Consider the following 13,584-nt stretch of genomic DNA (forward strand, 5'->3'; position numbering starts at 1 on the left):
CTCCATCTCAGATCAGATGCGTAATAAACTTTTGGCCCAAGATGTGTCCACAACCAGCGGAGTCATTAACTCCACGGCAACCCAAAAAACAAAAAAACAATCTTTTCGGCATTAAGAGTTACCATTTGCAATTAAATTGAAGTGAATCAAAGAAGTGAGTCACAATTTCCTCATTGATATTTATAATTTATAAATAATACGATTTATTAAAAAAATTATATTGCATGTAAATTAATAAAAAAAATCAAAAGTTCCATGAAATTTTAATTTGAATTACTAAATACTCCTTCAGTTTTAATCGTATGATACTTTTAATCATTTCAAGCATTTAAAAAAAAGTTAATTTTTTTATATTATTAAAAAATGGGATATACTTTTATATTTATCCTTAATTTTAAATAATAATATAATCACATTGAATACTTTTATGTTAATCAAGAAAAAGCAAAATAAAAAAATTAATTATTATAATGTGTCACATATTTTCAATGAAAAATTATTTTATAAAAAGTGTCCTGCAAACAAGATAAGAGAGAATAATAATAACTATCCCAGACCGAAATAATAATAAATATCGAATAATTTGTCAAAAAAATCTTTTTCTATTTTCTTCAATTAACATATGTTGTCTCATACTATTACCCTCCATTTAGACGAGAAGAAAAATTAAAAGGACAGACTGTGGAGAAAACAAAGATCAAGAAAAACAAAATATTACCCTTCCTTATGCTTGGATGAGTAGGAGAAAATAGGAAGGAAATGAATTGAGCAAATAATATAATGACTATGATACTCTTATATCAAAATGTGTCATGTTTCATATAATTATTTTTATAGAAATAAAATAAAAGGAAAATTATATTAAAATTAACTTCATAAAAAATAAAATGAAATTGTTTATTAAAAAATATATTATCATATTATTATATTTTAAAACCTAAAAGTTTAATAAAAATATATTATTTTTTATTTAAAATATTAAAAGGAGATAATTTATTAAATTTAAATACAAATCATCTATACAGTATTGTGGGACATGCAGCTTCTGGCGAAAAAGAAAAAAAAAAAGAGTAGGAGAGAGAAAGGTTTTGCATAAGACTAGAGAGAGATTGACAAAGTACAAAAACGGAAAATAAAAGCAGAAGAGAGAAAGGCACACACACGAAATAATAAACTTATTCCTGAAATCTCTCCATATAGATAGAAATCTTGAAAAGAAAATGTGGTGATCCCACATTTTATTTTCTTCCCTGCTTTTCCTCCATCTCACTTGTCCTTTTTCATCAAATAGAAAAAAAATTATTTTCTTTTCAATTTTGTCTTCATATTTTCTTTCCACCCACATTTTCTCTTCAAACCAAAAAAAAAAAAAAAAAACACGCATTAGGTTTTTTCCCCCCCTCAAATGACCTTTGGCCTTTCTTTCGTTACACATCTCGATCAATAGCCACAATTTAGATTTCGCATTTTACTATGACAAAGTTGTGGAGTTCTTTATTTATAGTTTATAGATAATATGTTTTCTTGCAAAATTTATATTATGCTCCCTCTATTTTTAAATACAAGAAAAAATAATATATTCACATGGTTTAAGAATATTGATTGAAGATAATAATTAAATTTAAAATTTAAAAATTTAGATTAAATTATATCTATAATTGATGAAACAAATTTGTTTAGTAAAAATAAACATAAACTTTATGAACGATAATTTTAAAAAATATAATAAATACTTTTTAAAATTTATAATTTTGCTTATAAATGACAAGGATAAAATAACTTTTAATCTCTTACAATTAGGTTTTATATCAATTTAGTTCCTCACCTTTAATTTTTATTATTTTTATCCATTATGTTTGTTTTAGTTATGAAATGACTTTTTTAAGTTTTGTAAACAAAATAACCCTAAAAAAAAAAAAGGTTGATATGGAAACCGGATTGTTGATATGAAGTATACATGACAATTAAATAAAACACACCAGTCAAAATCTGTCAAGTTTTAATTACTTATAAAAAAATTCACGACAGTGATGACAATATAATAAAATAGTATATAAGTAATTAGGACTTACCAAAATTTGCTAATGTATTTTATTTAATTTATTTGTATATTCCACATCAGCACTAATTTCTAAATCAATTTTTTAGAGTGTTATCTTATTCTATAAAATTAAAAGAAATAGCTCGATAATTGAAGTAAATATTATGGATTAAAATGATAGAAATTATAATTAAGGGACCAAAGTAATAGAACCCCCAAACTTGAAGGACTAAAAGTTATTTTATCTAAAATAAAAGGAAATTTATACGTAATAGTTTCTCTTATATTTGAAAATGGATGAAGTATACTTTTCTGGTCTTATTTATAAGTAACTTCTAACATGTTTTATCGGTGCCAAAAAAAATCTTAAAACTCATTAACTTTGTCTTAAAATTTAATAAGTTCTTAACTTTATCCCTATTAAATATACACATTTCAATAACATATTATCTCTCTCCAATATTCAATGGATATTTATAATAAAAATTTAATGACGTGACTTATAAAAAGAATTAAATAAACACTACCACAAAAATGATTTTTTACAGTAGTTAAAAATGACTTTTTACAGCAGTTAAATAGGCGATGTTGTTACAGGGGCTAACTTTTTACATTGATTATACGATCGCTGTAAAAAATACATATTCTACATCAACTAATTATAATAGATGTAGAAAATGGATCAACGATTTAAAAATTAAAAACTGGAGCACTTTCTACAATGGTTATGTTCCAACTGCTGTAGAAAATTTGCTATTTTACACTAGTTTTTACATTAACCGATGTAGAATAGTAATTTTTACACCGGTTATGATAATAACCGCTGTAAAAAGTGTATTTTAATTTAAAAATAAACATTCGTATTTTTAAATTTACCCTACTCTGTACACAAAATTACCACAGCTAAATCAAACATCACAATTTATTTACAATTTTTAATATAAAATTAAATTAACAACTATCCAAAACTGAAAGTTATCTATAAACTATCTAAAAACTACTGAGTTATCCAAAATATTGTGTCAACAAATATTTTTAAAAGTTGTCTACAACTAACAAACTTCTTAAATTATATAAAATTTTCTATAAAACTCATAAATTCTCCCTAAAATAAGTTGTCCAACGTATGCGGATGTCTTCAATTTCAGCTTCAGCGAATGAATTTGAATTGTCAAACATCTAAAATATAATTTATAAAAGAGACTTATTATGTACTCTCAAATAACATAATAAAATAAAACTCTAAAAAATATATTTATCTCTTTTGTAAATTCAGTCATGCCCAATGTGATAATGTTGAGCATATGTCTCATCACATATAAGCCATACAAATTCATCTTCACTAGTTGTCTACGGTTCTATATAAGAATAAATCATAAGAAATCAATAAAAAATCTTAGTAATTGAACATATTCATAAAGTATAGCATTACTTTTGGCTTGATTCATGTAAGATCCTTGAGCTCCTGTCCGTGCTTTTGCAAGACCATGTTTTGATATGTTTTCATTGCTCTATGTTCAAGATCACCAAGTTAGTAACTAAAATATTTAGTATAAACTATATTAAATATTTTTGCACAAATATACTTACGAATCTATCATCTTCTTCATTTTCTTTTCAAGTTTCTAATGGAGGGAACATAAGAAGACAATAGTGTTTCCCTTCCTTGAAAGAACAAACAACTACCAATGGTCCTTATAAAATATAATGAGTTAAAGTAAATCTACATCAAAAAAACTATTAATTACAAATTGATCCTTACGAGTGCACGTATAAAACCATAAAAACATCTTTCTTGACTTCATATATTCTTTGCTGGAGATACTGGGCTCTTAACTCTGGAGTATTCCCTTTCTCTGTCATATGATATGAGCAAAGGAATATGAACTTATCACCTTTGCCCGATGTGATGCACAAATAATGAAAGTATCTACAACAATGCAATTGTGTTAGATCACTAAACTTGATAATTAAGTTAATTTCATTAAAGAAACACAAACTTACATCATAAATAGTTCAATGTGTGGTGTGATAAGTTGACTATTTGATAAAAGTCCAAGCAAATTTTTCCATTCAATTGTCATTATTATGTCCTTCTTACGTACAACCTCCAGATCCATTTCTAAATCTTTGGGTTTCAATGATGGATCAAACACCATTAAGATCATTCATTAGTGTGGAGTTAACGAGAGTTCTGGAAGTTTTGAGAGATTCGGTAAGAAAAGCTATTATACATAATAAAAAAGAAAGAAAGAGTTAGTAAGAAAACATTTTAGGAAAGCTGCCACATAATAAAATTGCATACTTCAAGTTGAATTATATTCACAAGTCTCTCAGACCACAGGATAAAATCGCCAACAACTCATGCTACAGTCTTCACCTCATCAGTAGGAAATGGAACCAACGTGTTTGGCACTTTTGGATCTTCAACCACCACTTTTACTTGACAATTTTGAATTTACTTATGGTGGATGGTTGACCCCAAGTTATAAACACTACCAAGAGCAACCAAGTGTCTATCAGGATCTTCTAGAAATATTGCGCATGGTTTACTAATGATGTCACGAGAAGGACCCTCTAACACACACTCAAGAACATTACTCCTTTTTGTGTTATGAAATTCAGGAGACATATAAACTGGTTCAGTAGGCGTCTCCTGTCGTGAGCTCATCATCTCCTCCTTTATTTGTTCCTTCATTTGTGAAAGCCAAGTTGTGAATGAAGCTTCAAACTCTTCTTTAGTTTGCTGTCTCACAGTGGATATCACTGTTTTAAGTTCTTTTCTAATCACTACACCTCCTGAGTTGGGGTGTAAAGATGCTTTAAAATAGTCTCTTATGCCTACACCATGTCCAACCCCCCTCACATGACCTAGATGCTCTAGTTTTCCTATTGCAACCGTCAAGATATCATTTTTGCCCTCTGGAATGAAACTTTCTTAGGCTTGTTGCTCCTTAAGAGCATCTTGTAACATAAACATAATAATCTTAATTAATATTATATATAATTATATAAAAATTTAAAGAGACAAGAAATAATAATATTACTTACAATCCTCTCATCAATCTCGCGTGCCCTCTCGCTTGTATAGCCTTTTTTGTCTCCTTTTTTGTATTGGTGTCCATATCTCCATTTCTCCTCTCAGGAGACGAGGGATGGTGGAGAAAGGAGTGGGGAAGGATCGGACTTAGTTTTTTCTTCCCTTTTCTTCTGTTTCTCCACCATCAATATATTATACGAGACAGCGTGTGGGGGCATTGATTCTGTCAAGCAATTTCCTGCCCTTTAGCTCGTTTTTCCTGTTAAAAAAATGAATTTTAAATTTTATAGTTGAAGTAAAACTAAACAAAACTTAAATCAATTAAAAATCAACAGACCAAAGCTTTTTCAAAAGTTCAAATCCTGATAAATTATTGTCAAGTATCTTCATTAAGGAACCAGTACGTGTCAAGACGATTAGGATGAGCCTGACCCTCTGGCACCTCAATATGGATATATCTCTTAACAAAATCAGTCTTGAAATTTCTCCAATGCGTTCCACAATAGGAAATCAACCTATGTCGGCAATCTTGATTAGAAGGAATATCGTACGTGAGCTGCAATTAAAACACAAGATGATAATAAGTAATTTAACAATGATATATAACTACATGCATAAATTAATTACGTAACTGAATACTTTCTCACATCTAGTCCTTCACACGTTCTGGCACATCAGGCTAGTCCTCAAATACAATAGGGTGCTTGGGACGAGATAGGAGGCCAAGAAAACTAACAAACTTGGCCTTGTGTTCTCCTATCGAATTCCATCTCTGATCAAATTGGATTGGTAACCTATGCCCAATACTCCTACTTAATATCAAATCTCTCAATCGTGTGCTACATCTACCTCTCCTCATAGACTGGCTCTCACTAGGGGTGCCCTTACTCGACTCATCACCAAGTGGCTGGCCAGTAGTGGGTTGGCTCTGAGTGTCATCACCACGTTCACTCTAATACTCCATATTCCTATTAATTCATATAAATTAAGTTAATTAGAAAAATAAACAAATATAAGATAATTAGAAAACATAATATAAATTTAATTGAACTTAGAAAGCATACTTTAATTTGAAAACTAAATTCATATAAGAATATTTTCCCATATCCCTTCATGATGATCACTTCTTATAATATGTTCGTCATCTATTTCATCTACTACATTCAAAATTGGTAGCCCTGATGAGAAAGTAGGGGTTTTAGAAATATTGAAGCTTGATTCTTGATTATCATCACTATCAATCACCATTTTTCCTTTCAATGCTATTGACCAATTTTTATTTTTTGGATTTGTCACATAAAAAACTTGTTTAGCTTGGTCTACCATAATAAATGGCTCATTTTCATAAGTTAGTTTTTTAAGATCAACCATTGTAAATCCTAACTTATTATCATGAACACTGTTGATGTCAAACCATTTGCATTTGAAAAGAAACTTTAAATTTTATATAATCAACCTCCCAAATCTCTTCCATAACCTCAAAATAAGTCCTTGTTGTTAGTTTAGGTTTCTTATCTTTTGAGGTAGAGAAGTAAACGACTTCAGCCACTATTATAACCTTATTATTTTGCACTGTACTCTTTTCATCTAATGGCTTTGTGTAAAAAAAATATCTATTAATATCATAAGCACTCCAACATATAACATCAAAGTTAAGACCTCCTACCAACCATTTAACTGTATCAGAAATGTTACTTTCATTCAAAACTTTTTGCTTGAACCAATCTACAAAAGTCTTATTATGCTCTTTCAATAACCTTTGTTCAGTCATTCTCGTTTGATAATTTTCTGCCTTTAGAAGTTCTTTATGAGAAAAAATGTAATCTTTAACTTTATCAATTTTATTGAAAATATGTAAATATACTTTTTATAATTCATCATGACTCATGTTCTTTAATGATACTTCACGTGTGCTTTGACCTAATTGCCTTTCTTATGATGAGATTTAGGAAGTCCAATTAATTCTATACTTGACAAGTAATTAGAACAAAAGTCCACGCAAACATATTTTTTAACCATCGATGCTTCGGGTCGATATGAATTCTTGATATACCTTTTTAGTATTTTCATGTATCTCTCAACTGGGTACATCCATCATAAATAAACAGGATCATACAATTTTACCTCCCTCACTAGATGCATTATTATGTGAACCATAATGTCAAAAAATGTAGGAAGAAAGTGCATCTTAAATTGGCATAAAATCATACAAGCTTCTTGTTCTAACTCTTTCAGTTTACAAGGATCAATAACTTTACTGCATAAAGCATAGAAAAAGAAACAAAGTCTAGTTATTGTAAGTCTTAAATATTCTTTCAATATGCCTCAAATAGCCAAACGTAATAGTTGTTGCATCAAGACATGGCAATTATGAAACTTTAAGCCTACTAGTTTCAACTCTTTCACAGACACAAGCTTCCCAAAAAATTACAACAAGAGTTCTCGAGCCTGCAGTACAATATCAGAACGTATTGGGCTCAAAGTGTAATTTTTTATTTTTTTAGAGCTTGCAATGCGATTCTTCCTTTCTCTTTTCCACATTAAAAGTTTTAAATCAAAACAGGGGAGAAGAGTATGATTCGCATTACTCAAAATGAGCGTCGTTTAATTAATGAGCACCTAACGCTCATCACTGTATTGAGCAAGGAAGTATCATTAAGTTCAAAGGAATTACACATAAAGCTAATACAACAACTTACTCCATTCGATAAAAAATACACAACATTTTTAAATAAATCTCATTTTTTAATAAAACAGTTAATCATCTTTAAATTGGTACATTCTTTTCATATTTACCTTTATTTATTACAGTGTTTTAGTTTAAAGTAATACAAATTTTTTTATTTATTATTGACACTTTTAAAAAAAATACATTAATTAATTATTGAAACATTAAAAATTTATTACATTTTTTAACATAAAACCCCTCAAAAAATATCTTATATTTTTTAACAGAGAGAGTATCAATTACCTCCTTTACTTTGAGAATGTAGAAACTAGTTAATTAATTTATAAATGTTAAAAATATTAGGTAAATCAGTTCTTTGTAAAAAATATATGCTGTTTTTTTAAATATCCCTCTTTTTATCATTTAAATGGTGATATTACCAATATAATTTATACATCTTAAAAGAATTTAATTATAAGGATCGTTTTTAAAAATAATAAATATAAGAGACAAAGGTGATTTTGGTTACTAATTTCTCAGGCAGCTCATACGCCTGACATGGGAGGTGGATTCATCCACAGTTCCACGGAGTAGAAAACATAACCGCAAGTTGTTTTATTTTATTTTATTTTATTTTCTTTCTTTTCTTTCTTTTTTTGGGTTTGGGAACATACAGCGAATCAGTAGGAAGCAAACAACATAAATTAGAATCTTATAATCCAGGGCAAGTGCTGGCCAAAAGAAAAATCCGGGGACAAGTTGTACAGTCTCGTTTCCTTCATGTCCTTGGAAATGATCAGAGCCTACTTCTCAATAAAAGGACAATCAGCATCCATCAATCCTTAAAATTAATCCAGAGGAAGGTTAGTAAATAATAGGAAGTGGGCGTGAACGTTGACGAGTCATTCTCACAAGCAAGTAAGCGCACTTGTTGATCCCTGGATAACCATGATAAGAAACCAGGATCCCATCCTCTGCAATAACTTCTCTGACCGGCAACATTTTCCCTAGTAATCATGTTGACCGCAACAGCGAAGCTAAATCCATTCTCCTACCACATTTTAAATCCTTCAAGAATGCTTGCCATTTCCGATAAAGTAGTATTTTAGCAGAACCAACGCTTTCTTCATGAAACTTTTCATGCAGTTCCCTTGAGAGTCAGCAAATTAGACCCCATAATTAGGCAATCACGCTTCTAAAATTCTTATGACCATCTTTTCTCTTCCTTGTCCTTTTTGAAAGTAAAGTTTGAAGCCATCCCCATAAAGCCACCAAGCTGAATAAAGTTTGACCCATCAGCACGAAGCCACCAAAATGATCCCATACGCCCACATGGTCAGGACCCCCATTCTCAAGATTATTTGAGAAACAAAACATGGCAAGTCTCTGGCTTCAAGAAAAGCTCTAATGGATGAAGTTGTCAAGTGCGTACTGATGCTCTCAACCTTGTCCATTGACAGCGTGCAAGCAAAATTGTAATTGTCATCTTCTTTCTCTCATCTCGCAGCACGATCCATCGTTAAAAGCTTAGAAATAGCTGGTTTGAATAATTTTAAGAAGACTGACACGACCCTGTTTCAAGAGACAAGTAAAACCAGAGAAAACAGACGGTAATGAAGGTTGTCACAAAAATGGATATGCCAAATGAAAAGGCAAGGAGGGAAGGAAGAAAAAGTAGCATTAACATTCGAAACATGCACTATCACAAGAAATAATTTAATTTGTAAGGATAGTCAGAATGTATGCAGACTGTTCATTAATTATCAGTGTAGGATTTTAATATTTTAACTTTTATATTCGTACGTAGTCAAATGTCAACCATGCACCTCCGCAAAACGGCGTTTAATTAGAATTCGGTTGAAGTTGATCATGTGGTCAGTGTGCTCCTTATCCTTTGTTTTTAGTTGTTTAACCACGTATCAACCTTAGTAGTTTGCAAGATCCACATGCAACTATGGTTGTTTTTTATTGTTTGGCCATTTGTCACTCTCTTCTTATGCTTGTTTTAGAAGCCGAGGGATGTATCATCGATGGCTTGTTAAAAGTGATGATTTTAGCTTAGAAATAATGCATGAGGTAGTTTCATCATTGAAAAAAGAATATATTAAGGAAATATCTGCGGCAGTATTTTATGTTTAAGAGAGGTACCGCATATCAGGAGTGGATCATGGTGTTCCCAAAAAAAAGAAGAAGACCAATATTGCGAGACTCGAGTCATTTCGATACGACCTGATAGGACCCTCCAAGTCAAAGATGAGATAATCAATAGCGGAAAATTACGTTAGAATTTGATACACACACAAATAGCTTATATATACTGCAGAGACGAATAAATATATAGAATATGACAGTGCTGATGAAGTCATGTCATTGAACAAGAAAATAAGTTTATAATTTACTATATTCTTCTCTCTCTCTTTCCTAATTCCTAACCACCTTATTGGACTAGAGCTCCCTGAAGAGTGGAACCGAGTGGAGAGAGAAGGAGTAAATAACTAACAACTTGAGTAAAATGGAGTTTAATTTGGAATAACAATGGGACAGGCAGGACCAGTCTAAGAGCGGAGACTCTAATACTCAGGAAGTGGCAACGCAATAGGGCTCCCAGAGAAGGAAAGACCTTCTAGACTCCTTGCAACACTTGAGATTATGAACCAAGTAATCCCCATTCTTCCCTCGGAGAACCACTAACTGTTGCGTCTCATTTGAGTTCTGATTCATGTCCCCAGACACAATGAACCTGCTGCTATTGTTGTTTTTCACGTTGGAGGAGGTGTTACAGTCTCGTTGAATAGTGAGTGGATTTGACTTTGGTGTGGGATTGGCTCGCCAGTAGTATTCATAGACGTTGATAGAAGTTGTGGATCCGATTGCTGAAGCTGGGGAAATCAAGCGAGCCACACCTGGCACATTCTCCAACTTCACCACTTCGTTCAGCTTCTCAGACCAATTTGGATTACTATCAACCAATTCAACTGGCTTATTCATCGTCCACGTTAACCTTGTGATCCCACTTGACAACATGGTTGGTTGATCTCCCATCGTTTCAATTTCTCCGACCTCTTCTTCCTCTTTTTCGTCATCTTCCTCAAAAACCCTGAGCTCATCCTCTGATTCCTCTTCCATTCGATCTTCCTCTGCTTCTTCCATCACTTCCACAGAATCTTCCTCCTTGCACTCTTGGTTAGCAAAGGTGAGGACGAGCCGACCATCTTGGCGTTGAGCAGAGAAGTTGTTCTGAGAAGGAACGGACACAGCTTTGAGGACTAACCTTCCGTCGTCGCGGTGGGGGCGCATGTGAAGTGAGGGACCATCTGAACGAGAAAGTGAGGGGAGTGGAGGAGGGAAAGAGCGTCGACAAAACTTCTTGCTATTAGCAGTATTGTTATATTTTGGCACTTCGAAGTTGTCTTCCTCTGCTTCCTCTGTTACTTTCTGCTCCTGCTCTTCTTCCTTGCCCTCTCCTGCATCTCCAGTCTCAGAAGGTGGGTCGGTGGAGAGAAGATCGAATCCTGTTTCGGATCCGAGACTCTCCGTGCAGATTTCGAGGCTCTTTTCAGACAAAGAGCTTTGTGATCTTTTCACAAGCGGGTGAACGTAAGGAGGCGGGAGTGACTTGGAGGAGTCCTCGTTGGCCTTCTGAGACAGGATTGAACTCCAAATGTCCAATTGTCCCGGCTGTTCTCGGTTTTTGTTTTTGTCTCGTTGGATTGAGGTCCAAATGTCGGATTGTCCTGGCTGTTCTTCAGATTCCAGCCTTTTGTTTTCTTGTTCGTATTTGTCGTCTCCTTCGGAAGAGGAGGAGGAGAATGAATCAGGAATGAATTCGGACCGTGAGAGATCTTCAGAAGAAGCTGTCATCCTTTTCATTGGAGTGAACCCATTTTGAGAGAGCCATTTCTTGGACGACATGTCATCTGATAGAGTTCGTCGCAGACGCAGAGAAGATGAAGTAACTTCGTTCCTTACGGTGGCAGAGCCCAAAATGGTGAGTATGCCCTGATTATGGACCAGCTTGGTCTCTTGGTCCATGGAAGAAAGAACTTGAGCTTGGATCTTTTGGATCATTGAAGCTGTCATCTCTAGTAACCCAAAGGCAAAGCTCAAATCACTTGGTCTCTGTGCAGAAGAAGTCGAAAGCATGTGAGGAAATATTCAAGTCACAAGAACATGCATGCACAATTTGTAGAGAATAAAAAAAAGAAGAGGGGGGGGGGGGGAGAGAGTTAACCTGAAGGAAGGCAATCGCATCCAACAGAGACAAGTGGGAGTGGAAGTTTGATAAGCGAGAAGGTAAGGATGAAGATGATAATGGAGAGGATGCTTGGGACGAATTGGATTGTCAAGTTGCTATGAGCAGTGGGTGTGGATTAATGGTTGTGGAGAGGATGGGGAGGAGGGTATTTGTAGGAGGCCAAAAAGCGCCGAGAACCAAGTTCATTGGGACCCGCCTCTGCTTCCCCTCTATTGGTTTACAGTTTTTTTTCTCCGACCAATCAAATGGAAATTTTTACATAACTAGAATCAACCAAGTTTAAAAATATCATTCCTTATGTAAAGTTCTTTTATCTAGTTTCTCAAATTATGGAATTCCAGTTGTCCTATTTTACATTTTTTTAAAAAAATATAAATTTTGGAGCCTGAATTCCCTGGCCAAATAATTTGTGCAATTTATTTGAAATTTTAACACTGAACATGCTTTAAAGTGAGATTTTTTTGTTAAAAAAAAAAAAGAAGGAACAGGGGTTGCCCATTGAGGGTGAGGCGGTGCGCTGGCTTCCATGAGCTTTCTTCTCATAATCGGTCTACCTTTACAAATTATATTGCTTGAATATTTATGTACTGTGCCATTCCATTGAGAAGTGAACTGCAAGTGCAACGCAAAGAAGATGATCATGAGCATCTGTTCAACATGCAAGACTGTCGTTGTTGAACTTGCTGTAATCTTCAATAAATACCACAAATGCAGGCATGAAGTTCTAAATCCTGAAGCTATTTGCGGATCAGTATATCCTAGTTTTGAAACAGGGTATAAGTTGATTGTCCACTAACTGATTACAAGGGCCGTGTGCGCTATCTAGTAATATGGCTTTTTGTCTAGTCGATGAACTTTGGTCTGATTAAATGAATGAACCCAAGCAATTAAATTAAGGACCTGAAAGGCATATACATCTGCATAACACTACATAGCTAGCAGTGATATCAAGGTTTAGTGACATAATTATAAAGTGCTTTTTGTTTAGTTGTTGACTCTAATAATTTACTTTGTGAAGTTGGGGTCCGATCAAATTAACCAAATGAACACAGTAGACGGAAATCTAAAAAGCACATACATAAACATAATAAGCAGCTAATGAAGTTGCGGTTCAGTGACATGTTTTTGACGATGAAGTGCTTTTTGAGGGGAAAGCAAGAAGATCAGTCTAAAGTGAGAGTGAGACGTGGTAAAAGGGGAAGGAAGGGGAGGTAATTGGCAGCATGAGCTCTTACTGAAAAGAGAAAAGCAAGCACATAAGCAAGATTACCAATAAGGTAAGGCAAAAAGTGATAATAATGGCTTAAGATGGAAGCAAAGGAATCAACTTTGAGGGCAGACCAATATATATGATTGGGCGGCTAAAAACCCACGATCTCGTTGCCAAAAGTTAGAGAATCCCACACTTGTATATATCTATATTTTTCAATTATTTAATCTCGACGAATAATGTATGTGGAAACAAATGACGCGCGTCACCTGTGGATTTTGGGGACCCCCTCCTTTGGATGCAACATCACTTCAAATTGATCTCTCCGACCATGATTTTTAATATATAGTAACCTCAATATGAATTAAGA

At 33.3% G+C, this 13,584-nt stretch overlaps 1 protein-coding gene across 1 annotated transcript; it reads right to left on the bottom strand.

Moving 5' to 3' along the window:
• Nucleotides 1–10,073: 10,073 nt before the first annotated feature.
• On the bottom strand, nt 10,074–12,117 carry LOC129315906 (protein FAF-like, chloroplastic). The gene is made up of 2 exons (XM_054960058.1): nt 11,981–12,117; nt 10,074–11,868 (listed from the first exon to the last, which is right to left on the bottom strand). Exon 2 carries the CDS (start codon nt 11,827–11,829, stop codon nt 10,327–10,329), a length of 1,503 nt encoding a protein of 500 aa, XP_054816033.1. The 5' UTR covers nt 11,830–11,868; nt 11,981–12,117; the 3' UTR covers nt 10,074–10,326.
• Between the last annotated feature and the right edge of the window lie 1,467 nt (nt 12,118–13,584).

This window comes from Prosopis cineraria, unplaced genomic scaffold (genome assembly GCF_029017545.1).
Source record: "Prosopis cineraria cultivar Desert tree isolate PC_DT_omini unplaced genomic scaffold, ASM2901754v1 PC7, whole genome shotgun sequence".
NCBI lineage: Eukaryota > Viridiplantae > Streptophyta > Magnoliopsida > Fabales > Fabaceae > Prosopis > Prosopis cineraria.

Excerpts from the sequence above, each read along its gene's own strand:
- LOC129315906 (XM_054960058.1), bottom strand. The coding sequence starts at position 11,829 with ATGACAGCTTCAATGATCCAAAAGATCCAAGCTCAAGTTCTTTCTTCC.